Source organism: Elephantulus edwardii, unplaced genomic scaffold, assembly GCF_000299155.1.
Source record: "Elephantulus edwardii isolate Elephantulus edwardi_28Jun2011 unplaced genomic scaffold, EleEdw1.0 scaffold00024, whole genome shotgun sequence".
Lineage (NCBI taxonomy): Eukaryota > Metazoa > Chordata > Mammalia > Macroscelidea > Macroscelididae > Elephantulus > Elephantulus edwardii.
In genome coordinates, this window is record NW_006399774.1 from 85,427 (window position 1) to 100,175 (window position 14,749).

At 49.4% G+C, this 14,749-nt stretch overlaps 1 protein-coding gene across 1 annotated transcript in view; it reads left to right on the forward strand.

Annotated features, from left to right (window-relative positions):
* The window catches only part of LOC102844288, a 35,749-nt gene that overhangs the window by 15,499 nt on the left and 5,501 nt on the right, over positions 1-14,749 (forward strand). Inside the window, exons 4-9 of the mRNA XM_006882795.1 lie at positions 2,022-2,198; positions 2,390-2,653; positions 2,918-3,193; positions 12,209-12,719; positions 12,887-13,119; positions 13,294-13,557. Of these exons, the coding sequence (XP_006882857.1) occupies positions 2,022-2,198; positions 2,390-2,653; positions 2,918-3,193; positions 12,209-12,719; positions 12,887-13,119; positions 13,294-13,557 (1,725 nt within the window). The remainder of the gene's footprint in view (positions 1-2,021; positions 2,199-2,389; positions 2,654-2,917; positions 3,194-12,208; positions 12,720-12,886; positions 13,120-13,293; positions 13,558-14,749) is intronic.

Consider the following 14,749-nt stretch of genomic DNA (forward strand, 5'->3'; position numbering starts at 1 on the left):
GAGAATAAGGACACAAGTATTTTCACCGCCATCTCTCTTTCCCTTCTTACCTGCTGACATCTCCTCACTGCATACTCCTGCAATCTGCTCACTATGGATGTCTTGTTGACACCAAGTATTTAGGCATTATCATATTTCCAGGACTTTTCTCCTATTTCCTCATCCTAGAATCGCTGTTCGTTTTCCTCTTCCTCAATCAGTTTCTGGAACTCCTCCATATCCAATTCTAGTGTCAGTCCTGTGAGGCCTCCCTTACCATCAGCCATCAGTCACCACAAGAGAGATCTGTTTCATCTTAAGCTTTTCCTTTCCTCACTGAAAACCATACTGGTCCATTCCATAGTCAGCCCTGATCTTTCACAGCATCTACTTTTTAAATAAAGTTAGTAATGTGTCTGTTGTTGGATTAACTTCTTGGCAGGAGCAGAGGAATTTGTCTCCTCAGAGTTGGAGTCTGGACAAGGTCTCTCATTCCTCTGTTCCCTTTTCAGCACAGCTGACCACAGCCCCAGTCATCTTCTAAGCTACAGCCATTACGTCTGGTCTCGGGAGCCCTGGATCATGGCCATGACCCTCATCTACTTGACCTTGCTTGTCATCCCATAAAAAGTATTTAGATTTATGAGCACTGTGTGCAGAATTGAGAGACCAGAACAAACACAGGGTTGGGTTGTGAGAACTGGGGATGAAGGTGTGTGGGCAGAGCTTCTGTCCCTGTCTGACCACTGAACTCCTCACTCTGAGTGACACAGGCTGAATTGAACCTCCCTGACTTCATAAAAAATCCCATGGATTGTTTGTGACTCATCCCTACCCCACCCTCCACTTTGGCTTCAGGTGAATCTTTACTGTCAAATAGCAGAAGGAAAGGCTTGATGCTCAAGCCAAAGCTTAGAGCCTGCTGCTAAGGGAACTGAGAAATTCAAGTCTAATTCAAACCAAGGTCTTGGTTTGGGCACAGCCCATAATGAGGGTGTTGCTATTAGGAACACAGGCAGGAGAAATACTGAAATTGAGGTGGACAGTCTCCAGATGATGTCTCCCAGGGTAAGTGATGGAGCAGGCTAACTCAGAGCTCTGTGTGATCCACCAGTGAGAGGAAAAGCCCAGAGCAGAGCAGGGAGAGAGGGATGCTGGCCTCTCCCCCAGGACGCAGGTTCCACCTTAGGACAGGATTCTTCTGGTCCTGTGGGCCCTGCATGGGAGGAGAGAACAAGGCTGAGAAAGGGAGCAGAAGGATTCTCTAATGGCCCTAATGCTGAGTCGAAACCATGTGACTGTGTATTGAAGAACAGGAGGAGTGCGACTTAAGTCCAGGCTGGAGGATGCAGGGGTGAGAGGAACAAGAGAAATGCTGGACTCTAGTGGGGAGACTTTGAGTTGGGGAGTAATCAGGAGGGCAGCTGAGAACAACTGACCCAGGAGTTCCTTAGTCACTTGCACAAACACGTATTTCCTTTCTGAAGGCTACAGCAAATCCTGAAGACCCTTCAAATGCAGCATCACAAGCCTTGGACTCATGTGTTAACACACAAGAAGTTCCTGACCTGCTCACATTTGCCTTACTCTCTTGATGTTAACTACTGATACTCTTGCACTGGACCAAGAGCCCTGAGCAGAGGAAACATTTCTTATCTTCTGCTTCCAGCCTGCTGCTGGAGGTCTCACTACCCTTCCACAATCCACCTAGCAGTTGTAGGTGGAGAATGATTTCACAAGAAAACTTCGGGCACCCTAATGTGACTCAGGTCCGGGGAATTGACTGCGCCACACCCGCTCCTTGACTCATTGACACAGTATAAAAATACCTGGAGTCAGTGGAGACTTAGCATCACTGCAATCACTCAGCGCGTCCTGCGCTCAGGCCCCCGTGATGCGCACTGTCCACTCCACGCTCGGTCTCCTGCTTCTGCTGCAGCTTCTAGGCTGCTCCTTGGAGGCGCCACCTCCTAAGTCCTAGGAGGACTTCTCAAGCCTCTGGCCCTTGGGGACATGATCCAGGACTGCTTCCGGCCTCCCAGGGGAGCCAGGCCTTCCTATTAGAAAGTTAGAGACACGGCCCTGCCGCCAGCTCCGCCAGCTCTGCGCCCCCCCCTCCCTTGGCCGAGCTGCCTGCGCCCTGTCCCCGCAGTCCCACCCCTTCCCCACCGCCCTGCTCCCTGACCTGCCGCCCATGCTGTCCTTGGCCCTGGCCTCAGGCTCCTTGCCCAGCACCTGGCCACACCGTGGCCACGTCATCTGGGCACACACACATTCTCTTGCAAAAAGGGACCTTTAGGTCCATCAAGCAGCCCTAAGAGTGATTCCCTGGGGTCACAGACACGGAACCCCGATTCTTTGCTGGCCTTTCGTCTGCTCCCTCCATCTCACCTGGCACCTGCCCTCACAGGATCTCACTCTCTTTGCTACAACTTCACCATCATGCTCAAGTCTCCACCTGCACGGTCATGGTGTGCGGTTCAAGGCCAGGTGGATGAAGATCCTTTCTGTCATTATGACTGTGGGAACCTCAAGATGGTGAATGTCAGTCTCCTGGGGAAGAAGATAAACGCCATGAAGGAAGGGGAGGAACAGACACAAACGCTGAGAGACATAGGGGCAGAGCTGAGGCAGCGAGTGCCTGGCATTGAACTGGAGAACTACAGCCCCAGAGGTGAGTGAGTGAGTGTGAGAAGTGCCTGTGCTGGGGCTGGTGTGGTGGGGAAAGGGTAGAGAGAAGCATATATGGAGGAAGTGGGGGCTGGCATTGTGCGGAAGAGTAAAAAGAAATCAGAGGTTAAGAAATTAGAGAAGACCCTCTGTCAGGACTAGACTAGGTAAACAGAGTAGGGAAGGTAGTTGGAGTGGACAGAGGAAAATGGGGAGGGGAGAACTGACCAGGACCAGCAGGTGATGTCTCTCCATGGGGGTGGGGCAGCCCCTGTCACCCTGCAGGCCAGGATGTGCTGTCAGCTGGAAGCTGGAGGAGACACCACAGCATCCTGGCAGCTGGGCTTTGATGGACAGATATTCCTCCAGTTTGATCCGAAAACCATGAAGTGGACACAGGTTCATCCTGGAGGCAGACGGATGAAGGAGGCCTGGGAGAAGGACAGGGGTCTGAGCATATTCTTGAAGAGAACCTCAGAGGGAGACTGCAGACTGTGGCTGAGGGCACTGGGGGCTCACAGGAAGGAGACATTGGAGCTCACGGGTAAGAGAAGGAGGGTCGTGTGCAGGAAGTCCTGGTTACCTTCCTCTGTGTGCAAGGCTCTGTGTGTCCTTGTGCTCACGTTCTAACATAGCTCTGTGTGTGTGTCTGAGTATATGTATGTGTATACACTGGGGAAGAGCTTGGATTCCACAGAGATTTCCTGGAGAACAATAGACCTAAACATTTAAGTATTTTCACCTTCTCCTCCCTCTTGTCACCTGATGACATCTCCTCCTCACTGCACACGCCTGTGGTCTGCTGCCCATGGATGTCTTCTTGAGCCCAAATACTTAGGTATTGTCATATTTCCTGAACTTTTATTCTCACTGTTTCATGTCCCTAGAATCACTGTTCCTTTTCATCTCTTTCAGTCAGATTCTGGAAATCCTTCATTATCCACATCATGTGTCTACTCCTGTGACCTTCCTTACTGTCCTCATCCATCACCTCCTTAGTCACAACAGGAGGGAGCTGTTGCATCTTAAGCTTTTCCTCTCCTCACTGAAGACCATCCTGACATTCCTTGGTCAGCGGTGACCTCTCACAGCAGCTGCCCTGTACTGGAGGGTCAGCCCATGTGTGTGTGGTTGGATCACCTTGTTGACAGGAACTCAGAAAGTGTCTTCTCCTGTTTGGGGTCTGGACAGGGTTTCCTATTCTTGTGTCCTTTTCAGCACAGCCCACCATGGCCCCAGCCACCTCCCAAGGCACAGCGATTACACCTGGTCACTGGAGCCCCTGGATCACTGCCATGACCCTCATCTGCTTCACCTTCCTTGCCTTCCCATGAAGTCTTTAGATTGACAGGTACTGTGGACAGAGTTGAGAGAGCAGCACAGGGTTGGGTTGTGAGGACTGGGGAGAGCATCTGTCTGACCTACCACTGACCTCCTCATGCTGCATAACACAGGGTGAATTGACCCTCTACAACTTTATAGAAAATTGCTGTGTAGTTTTTCTGCTTTGACTTCAGCTGAATCTTCACAGTCAAATAGCAGAAGAAAAGGGGAGGACTCTGAACAAGGCTTACTTCCTGCTGCTGCTAAGGGGACAGAAAATCCAAGCCTGATGCAAACCAGGGTCTCTATTCAGAGGGTAGCCCATATTGGGGGTGGAGACAGTAGGAACACAGTTCTCAGGAATCCTGGAATTGGAGTGGACAGCAGTTTGGTGCCTCCAGATGATGTCTTGCAGGGGAAGTGATGGAGCAGGGACAGAACAGTCAAAGTCAGAGCTGTGAGTGCCCCATCAGTGTGAGGAGAGGCCCAGAGAGGGGAGGAAGAGAGAGATGCTGGCCTCCCACCCAGGATGCAGGCCCCTCTCTTAGACAGGACTCTCCCTGGTCCTGTAGGTCCCACAATGGAAGGAGAAACCAAGGCCTGAGGAAGGGGGCAGGGAAATTCACTCCTGGCACTAATGCTGTGTCCAGACCACCTGGTTGGCTGTTGATGAACAGGAGGAGGGAGGAAATGGGTCCAGGGATAGGGTGCAAGGAAGAGGGGCACAAGGGAAGTGCAGAAACTACCTGGGGACCCTGGGAGGGGGAGTGAGCCACAGGGTAACAGGGAATAAGTGTCCCAGGAGTTCCTCAGGGACTTGCTCAAATATGTGTTTCCTTTTTGAAGGCTCCAGCAGGTCCTGTTAACCCTCCAGATGCAGCACACAGGCCCTGTGTCCATGGTTGATGACCTTCTTCTCCTGACCTGGTTCCACTGTGCCTTTTTCTCTTGGTGCTGATGGCTGAATCTCTGGTGCATATAGACACCTGGGCAGAGGTGCCCCATCTTTGCGTCTTGCTGAAAGTCAAGTGCCTCTCTGGATCCTGGGTCCTTGTGAATGAATATAACCACCAGCTGCAAAACTGTGTGCAACTTCAGATCTGAAATACCTCAAAAGTCAGACATGTGTCTTGGCTGTTGTCCACTTATACTGGTTTACTTGATCTTTTCTATTTCCTTAACCCATTCATCAAATTATCAAATTGTGTGACCCTGTGATCACCCCCGTTCCCACGGCCCATCCTCACCCCTCTGCTCTCCACCTCCCTCCTTGGATCCTCATACACATTCTGCAATAATGGTCTTACACAGTATTTGTCCTTACGGGTCTGAGTTAGTTCACTCAGTGTGATGCTCTCCAGTCCCTCCCAAGTTAAGCAGTGATTTCTGAACCACTGCTCCTGTGGACAGCACCCAGTTCCTAGTGTGGCTGCCCTGTCCTTGCTTCATCCCTCCCCGGGAGAGCATCATCTGGGGCCACCACACGGCTGCCCACTCCAATTTCTGTATTTCTCCTGCCAATATTTCTTTTGTAGTATCTTTCTGAAAGGAAAAATATTAACAGCAATATGTGAAAAGAATATCTTTTCAAATGTTGGCAAACAATATGGGTGCTTTTCCAATATTGCTGGTTTGAGGAACCATTTTCAATAAGGACACCACCAAAATGCTGAGTGGAAATCTTAAAATCTTTGATTTCGATAACCGAGGACTTGGGTCTCATATCAATATGGAGGCCTCTTACACCACCTCCTGGCTCTCTCTCTCCTCCACACCCTCTGGTCTAACCATCGTGGCCTCCTTGTCCCAGGCCACCAGGCCTCCTTAACTGTCTCTTCTTGCTCATTCATCTGTCTGAATCCCCTTTGCCACTGAGCACAGGATAGTCATCCCTCAACATGGTTAGAAACTGCTCTTATCACATATTTTGTACCCTCCCAGGCTAAGTAATCACTTTTTCTCTCATTTTTTTGTTTCATGCTCCTGCTTTTATTTTTTTGAAATGAATTCTTTTTATTCATTATTGCAAATTTGTTCCCCCTGGCCCTTCCCCTCCTCCAGCCCACCCCATTATGCACCCCCTGTTCCAAATTGTTGTTTTTGCTTCTCTTTTGTCCTTATTTTTTAATTAATTTATGTGCACATTTACAAAGAATACTTTTTTGTATTGGATAATCCATGTGTATTTTATATAACTGTCATTTTTATTTCATTCTATATACCCATCTTTATAGAATTAATTAGGCTAGATTAATAAAATAAATTAATTATAATGTTTATTAATATATACTCCTTTGTGTTCCATTCAACTTACATTTTGATTAATTTTGATTCCCCTCATTCCTCTTCCCATCCGTGATAACCATTCTAAATGCATTCTCTCTGTGCCTGGACCTTTCCTTAGCTTACATTATTCCGTCTCAATACCCGAGTCCACAGTAAGGGAATCTCCCTGTGTGCTGGTTGATTGTATCTTCAATTTATATTTCTATGCTATTTAAAAATAAAGTATAATAGTGTTTAAAAGCTTCTTTTAAAATGAATTTTTTTGCCAACAAGAATCATGTGGCTTTTGTTCAAGAATCATGCGATAACCCCCCTTAGGGGGCTGGGAGCTCAATCTGAGTCAGTGGAGGGTCCCCACCTCCATCCAGCCCATCACATGGCATCAATCATACCCTCCTGGAAACCTTCATGCCTGTTGGTCTAGGCATGGCGACCCGGGGGTGGGGGGGGCATGGTCAGAGCTACCAAGATGTTGTGCCCAGAGCATGTCAGTTAGAATTACATTCCCACGCATGCTGTTGTTGTTAGGAATTGTCAAATTGAGTACAACTCATAGCGACCCTAAGAACAACAGATATCATGAATCCTGTCCTCACCTGTGTCATCCTCACAGTCTCTGATATACTTGAACCATTACTGTAGTTACTGTGTCAGTCCACTTAAGTGAGGGTCTTCCCCTCTTGCACTGTCCCTCCACACTCCCAGGCATGATGTCCCTCTCCAGGAACAGACTTTCCTAGCAACAGGCCCAAAGTATGTTAGATGAAGCTTTATCGTATTTGCCTCCAAGGAGCATTCTGGCTGCACTTTCTCCAAGACATTTCTGGTTGATCTTTTGGAAGTCCATGGCATATCAGTACTCTTCTCCAAGCCATAGTTCAAGGAAACAATTGACAAGCACAGGGCTGGAGAACGGGAGGCTGGATAAACCTTTGGGAGGAGTCCACAAAAAGAACATGCAGCCCCCAAAAGAACTGGTGGCTCTTCACCCATTTTTTCCCCTCCAATCACTCATGAACATTTGTTAATTAATATTTTTTTAACATTCATACACATTGTGTTTCATGTGTGCGTGTTGTGCTCCATGCAGTCTTTCATTCATATTATATTTCATTCATTTATATTGTACAGGATTTCTGTTTCCCCTCCCACTTCCACGCTTGTGGATCCAAGTGATCGCTAGGATTGAGCACTCTCCAACCTCAAGTCTTGAGAGTGGGCTCTGATGGGCACCAACTGTCCCCTGCCTCAGACACCAGTTTGTTCTACACTTTCCCTTTCTTTTTAGCCTTTTCCTTCTCTCCTTTCCTGATTGCCCTTTTTTGAAAGTGAATCAAAAGTCCAGTGTGGTTTCATAAATCCATTCAAAGACAAATCTCATCCTACTACTGGGTGGGACTCACTCTTTCACCTTCACAGAGGCTACAATCTCCTTTTGTGTCTCAGTTCTATTTTCACTGGGACATATTACTAGCAGTGGAATAGCTGGGCCATTTGGAATTTTTATATTTAGATTTTTGAGGAAATGCCAAACTGACTTCCAGTGTGCAAGTACAATTTCACAACACACCCGAGGACATCAGAGTTCCAATCTCTCCACTACCTCCCCAAACATTTATTGATTACTCTTCTGTTAAACTTTGCTACTGAGACTGGGGTGAGATGATGTCTCCTTGTATCTCTAAGAGTACATCTCTTAGATTGCTAGTGATTCTGAAGATTTCTTCATGTGTCTGTTGGCCACCTGCATGTCTTCCTTTGTGAAAAGTCTTCCCGCATCTCTTGTATTTGGTAATCAGTCTTATTCATGTGGAGGCCCTGTGGTATTATGTTAACTTCCATTATGAGACCATTGTCTAAGATTCCATTACCAATTGTTTTCCCCCAATCTATAGGTTTTCTTTTCACCCTATTGAAAAATATTTTCAGGCATGTTTTTGTTAACTGCCAACTGTGGTCGAGTCACCTGTGAACTATAATGAATGACTCTTTGTATAGCAGCTCTGAACCCTGCCCTGTCCTGTGCTAGTCTCACACACCTTCATTGCCCCAATTACTGTATCAATCCTTCTCATCTGGAATGTTCTTATCCCGCACTATCCTGCCACCCTTCCAAGCATGATGTATTTCTTCAAGTACCATTCTTTCCCAAGTTCCCAAAGTATGTGTGATGGAGCTTCAAAATCCTAGCCTCTAAGGAGAAACTTGGTTTCACCCTCTCCAAGACAGACTTGTTTCCTTGGTAGTCCATGGTATGTTCAACCACCACAGTTCGAAGGAATCAATTCTTCTGTCATCTTTAGTCATTGTCCAGTTCTCTGACAAATAGCAAGTAATAGCGAAGACCATGGCCTGGATTAAGTGCACCTTAGTCTCTAAATTGACATCATTGTTCTTCAGCACTCTGGAAAGATCCCTGACAGCAGATTTTCCCAGTGCAATTCATCTTTTGATTTCCTGGCTGCTGTGGCAAAGGCGTTGGTTGTGGAGCTGAGCAAGCTGTAATTGTTAACAAACTCAATCTCTTCTCCATCTATCATGGTGCCACCAATTGGTATATCAGGCATACAGGGACTTAATTTTTTTATTTTATTATTTTTTGTGCATGTGTGTGTACCCTCAAATCAGATCTGACTGGTACAGGAGGAGACTGTTCCTCCTTCTCCAGCAGAGCATCTGGCGGATTTGAACCGTGCACCTCTGGGATTGCAGTACACCTTCTTGCCACTAGGCCACCAGAGCTCGCCAGGGACTTAATTTAAAAACATTCCATTTCTTGATTTGATTCTCTCCTGGTTGTGCATTTCTGGCTATATTTGCAAACCTATTAAAGCCAGTGTCCAGGGCTTCCAGGTTTTGTCACATTTGACCTCTTATGATCTGTAGAGACTTGCACTGCTCACCCAAAGCCCATGCTTTTCTGGTTCTTCAAGTGCCCCAGTGAATCTGTGGGGAAAGAAGGGCCGTTTCCTCCTGTGCCCTTTACAGTCAGAAACCCTGTACAGAGTCAGCTTGAAAACTCGTCAAACTCAGTGCCAAGGGGAGTGAGTGACCCCCCTGGGGACTTCTCACTTCTGTTCCTGAAGCATCGTCCTGGGGGCAACCATGCTGCAGAGAGCAGAGGATCATCCTTCAGTTCTGCCTCATTCTGACAAAGCACCACAGGCTGGAAGCTTAGAGAGTGTCTTGGATCTTGGCAGCTCTTGTGTTAACAGGATTCCTTCTAGGAAGAGTTCATTCCCCAACTCCCCACTCTTTGGCCCTTTCTGCTTCCCATTACTCACGGGGGGGGGGGGCGTATTAAAACATACTCAGGTTGTGATGAAGTGTTGTAATGACTCATCAATAACACATTGGGAAGTGTAAGCTGAAACATACAGCGTAATTCTAGAAGCACGTGATCAATTCTCAGAAAATATTCCTGAGGCTCAGGCAGAAAAAGGAGATACCAAGAGAAGAGGAAAACATCACCAACAAGATGCAAACATGCAAGCCCCCATTTCTGCCGGTGTGTGGACTAACACAGGGCAGCATTTCCCCTGGAAAAGCTTCAAGATTCAGATGTAGATTTAAAGACACCACAGACCTCTACTGTCATCACTTGACTTAAGACTTTGAAAAGATTGGCAACTCGCCTATTATAGGGAAGATGTTTAATTTTTTGTAGGGAAGAATTTTAACTTTTGAGTTATTAGAAGCAGAAATTAATGTTAATGCATGAACCTTATAATAATGTTGTTTGAACATTTTAATAAAATATCTTTTTTATTTAATTTATTTTATTTTGTACTGGTTTACAAAGTTAGGATACGTTGTTTTTCACACTGGATATTTCCCATTTCCTTAACCCACCCCTTCCTCTACACCCTGAAAATGGTTTTGTTTTAAAATGTAGAAAACAAAACAACAAAAACCCCTTCACCTGTTCAGCTTCCCCAGAGACACAGCTGGACATGCTCACCTCTCTGCCTCTGGGTTATTCCACCTGAGATATTGTATTTGAGTCAGGGAGGAGGGATTAGTGTAGGATTTATCTGCAGTCCATCTCTCTTGAGAGAGAAAAGATTACACAAACAGCAGAGATAGAGAGATGGATCTGGTAGATGACAGGATGGGTGAGAAGACTCAGGAAGGGCTCCAGGGACCCAGGACACAGAAGAGGCAGAGACAGGCCTTCTCCAGAGCCTCCCTCCCCTGAAGCAGCCCTTGGAGCAAGGACTTCTGGCCTCTTCAGATTTGAAAGAAGTCTTGTCTGCCTGTTAAAGCTTCCACTTAGGACAGGTCTGTCAAAGCAGCTCTGGATTACTAAACCGAGGTGCCCCAACATCCCTGAGGCACCCATTTCTTTAATGTTCCCTAACTCTTGTCTCACATTTTTTTCATTATTGCCTTTTGTGTTCTCTGCTCGCAACTGAGGGGAGAAATAACCGTCCAGGAAGTGTCTGGAAACTCGGGGTACAGAGGGGAGAGAAGAACCCATTGACACCTCCATGGTCCAGGCCCCAGGACAAACCCTCCCCCCCTGTACCCCTCCCCTACATGATTTGTCTCCCCTCAAACTCTTTCCATGATCGCTTCTTTATTCCTTTCTGCTTCTAATCCAGCTGGGGAGAAACAGCTCCGGGAAGTGCCCAGGAGGAAATTTGGGGTTTCCGAGGCAGCGGAATCCTCAGGACTCATGCCGCCCCTGTACGCCCTCCCCTCACTTGCTGGACAGCCAAACAGGAGGAGGGGAGCCCCGTGCCTTGTGGCCTCAGCGCAGGGATCCCCAGAGCGACCTCCGGGAAGGAGTATGGGGTCCATTCAGACCGCAGGTGTCTCTGAGGGATTGGTGCCCTGTGGGTTCACAAAGAGACTTGCTGAAGACTGGCCCGAGGATTCCTACTGTCTGCAGAGAAAGCAAGTATTCTAAGTCTGAGCCAGTCCCTGTGACATTAGGAAATGCAGGGAAATGGATAAGTTCACCCACTCGCACAAGGCCGGGGAGATCCTGAATGCGTAAACTCCGTTTTCATGAAAGAACGAAATGGGAAGGTTGTATTTTAGCTGTCACAATGAACCTGCATCTCAAGGATCATCATGCATTTTGATCATCTTTATTCACATGTTTTCAAAGGCAAATTGAGCTAAAAACATCTCAGACACTTCTTTTCACACAAGATTCAAGTGTATAACTAGAGTGTGTGGTTGCATGAGCAAAGATCTCTGGCTCTCAATGGTGTTTTGCCAGCACACGGGACATTCATTCTGAAAACCTCGGTGTTTGTGAAGCTTCTGACATGTAGGATATGATCACTGTATCATAATCCGTCAGTGAGATCACGAGATTTCACGCGACCACAGAGTCTCAGTGCTTCTGTCTGGGAAGAGGCGGTTGTCAGCTGCCACCTGGTTAACTTGACTCACAGTCACTCCTGAACCAGAAATCTGAACCTCGCTTTAAACCAAGAAGAGCTTAGAGGGATATGGGTGCACATTTTCTTCCTTCAAGTCCCCCCACCCCATACCCGTCTGTACCGTCTGGGCTGTGACTTTCCTCGCGTTTTCCCAGCGCGGGGAGCTCTGCTGGTCTTGTCCACAGGGAGATGCGCTGTGAACCCCAAAGAGGCTCCTTTGTGGGAACGACTCCGCGAGAGAAAGAGGCGCAATCGCCCCAGAGCGATGTCAGAAGCAAACTCACTGCACTGGAGCTGACTCCCTCGGATTCGAAGCTGTAATCATCTTGGAGACAATCTTTCTTCCTGTAGTGGCGTGCCGCGGCGCCCCCTGACCGCCGCCGCCCCGCCCTGACCAGCGCCGCCCCGCCCTCTGACCAGCGCCGCCCCGCCCCCTGGTCAACGCCGCCACGCTCCCTGACTGCTGCCACTGAGCACTCTGAGCTCCTCCACGCAGACCAGCGCCACTTCCTGAACTCTGGACAACCTGCGCTTGCGGCTTCCTCCACCCGGAGTCTTACCCTGGGCGACGCAGCACCGCCCCACCTTCCCCAAGCGCCTGCGTCCTGCCGCCAAAGTCCTCAGCTGGGAGAAGAGTGCTGATCGCCAGTACCGGGGCCACCGCGCGCAAACCGCCTCCTTCCCTGTGAGCCGAGCGCTGAGCACCAAGACCGCCCGGCACAGCCCTCACTGCCCCCTCTCTGTGGGTGACACTGTCGCCTGCCCACTGCAGCCCCCACGCCTGCGCCGGGCGAGACTCCTCCGAACCCGAGTTGCCAGCATTTGCCTCCCGGGTGGCTTCACCGAAACCTATTCGCTCCTCCTTGTAAAACAGATTCTCCCAGCTCCGTTATTAGGGGACCCCAAGACCTGTACCTTCATAGACCGAATCAGCAGAGACCTCTTGTCGACACCGCGATCGCCCACCGGACCCCTCGTGCGCTCTGGCCCCCGTGATGCGGACTGCGGGCACCAAGCTCCGTCTCCTGTTTCTGCTGCTAGGCTGCTCTTTGGAGGTGCCACTTCGTAAGTCCTGCGAGGGGAAGGTGGGGGGGGGTCTTCTCGAGCCTCCAGCCCCCAAGTGTCCTCCAGGGACCTGAACGAGGGCTGCTTTCGCCGCCCAGGGGAGCCTGGCCGCCCCTTTACAAAGTTAGAGAAGTGTCAGAGTCTCCGATGCTTCTCTACTCCTGCAGCAGGATGTGGGTGCCCACTCTCGCTCCTCCTCAGCCCAGCCGCCCGGCCCTGCGCCCCGGTGTCCTCTTACGGACTTGCCGCGCTCCCGTCTCCCACTGGCGGCTTGTGCAGGTCAGACACGGCTCCTTGGCCGAGCTGCCTGCCGTCCCCGCGTCCCACCCCTTCCCCACCGCCCTGTGGGTGCCTCGCTGCCTGACCTGCCGCCCATCCTGTGCCTCAGCCCTGGCCCCAGGCTCCTTGCCCGGCTCCTGGCCACACTATCTGGGGCACACACGCATTCTCTCTGAAAAAGGGACATTATGGTCCATCAGGCAGCCCTAAGAGTGATTCCCTTGGCGTCACAGACACTGGACTTTACTGGTCTTTCCTTGGCTCCCTCCATCTCACCTGGCACCTGCCCTCACAGGATTTCACTCTCTTTGCTACAACTTCACCATCATGCTCAAGTCCCCATCTGGACGGTCATGGTGTCAGGTTCAAGGCCAGGTGGATGAAGAGCCTTTCTGTCATTATGACTGTGGGAACCTCAAGATGGTGAATGTCAGTCTCCTGGGGAAGAAGATAAACGCCATGAAGGAAGGGGAGGAACAGACACAAACGCTGAGAGACATAGGGGCAGAGCTGAGGCAGCGAGTCCCTGACATTGAACTGGAAAACTACAGCTCCAGAGGTGAGTGTGCATGTGCTGGGGCTGGTGGGATGGGGAAAGGGCAGAGAGATGCATATATGGAGGAAGTGGGGGCTGGCATTGTGCGGAGGAGTAAAAAGAAATCAGAGGTTAAGAAATTAGAGAAGACCCTCTGTCAGGACTAGACTAGGTAAACAGAGTAGGGAAGGTAGTTGGAGTGGACAGAGGAAAATGGGGAGGGGAGAACTGACCAGGACCAGCAGGTGATGTCTCTCCATGGGGGTGGGGCAGCCCCTGTCACCCTGCAGGCCAGGATGTGCTGTCAGCTGGAAGCTGGAGGAGACACCACAGCATCCTGGCAGCTGGGCTTTGATGGACAGATATTCCTCCAGTTTGATCCGAAAACCATGAAGTGGACACAGGTTCATCCTGGAGGCAGACGGATGAAGGAGGCCTGGGAGAAGGACAGGGGTCTGAGCATGTTCTTGAAGAGAACCTCAGAGGGAGACTGCAGACTGTGGCTGAGGGCACTGGGGGCTCACAGGAAGGAGACATTGGAGCTCACAGGTAAGAGAAGGAGGGTCGTGTGCAGGAAGTCCTGGTTACCTTCCTCTGTGTGCAAGGTTCTGTGTGTCCGTGTGCTCACGTTCTAACATACCTCTATGTGTGTGTCTGTGTATATGTATATACACACTGGGGAAGAGCTTGGACTCCACAGAGATTTCCTGGAGAATAATGGACCTAAGCGTTTAAGTATTTTCACCTTCTTGTCACCTGCTGTCATTGCCTCCTGACTACACACACCTCTGGTCTGCTCCCCATGGATGTCTTCTTGAGCCCAAATACTAAGGTATTGTTATATTTCCTGAACTTTTCTTCTCACTGATTCCTCTCCCTAGAATCACTGTTCTTTTCACCTCGTTCCGTCAGATTCTGGAAATCCTTCATTATCCAAGTCTCCTGTCTGCTCCTGTGACCTTCCTTACTGTCCTCATCCATTACCTCCTTAGTCACAACAGGAGGGAGCTGTTGCATCTTAAGCTTTTCCTCTCCTCACTGAAGACCATCCTGACATTCCATGGCCAGCGGTGACCTCTCACAGCAGCTGCCCTGTACTGGAGGGTCAGCCCATGTGTGTGTGGTTGGATCACTTTGTTGATAGGAGCTGAGGAAGTGTCTTCTCAGGTTTGGGGTCTGTACAGGGTTTCTCATTCTTGTGTCCTTTTCAGCACAG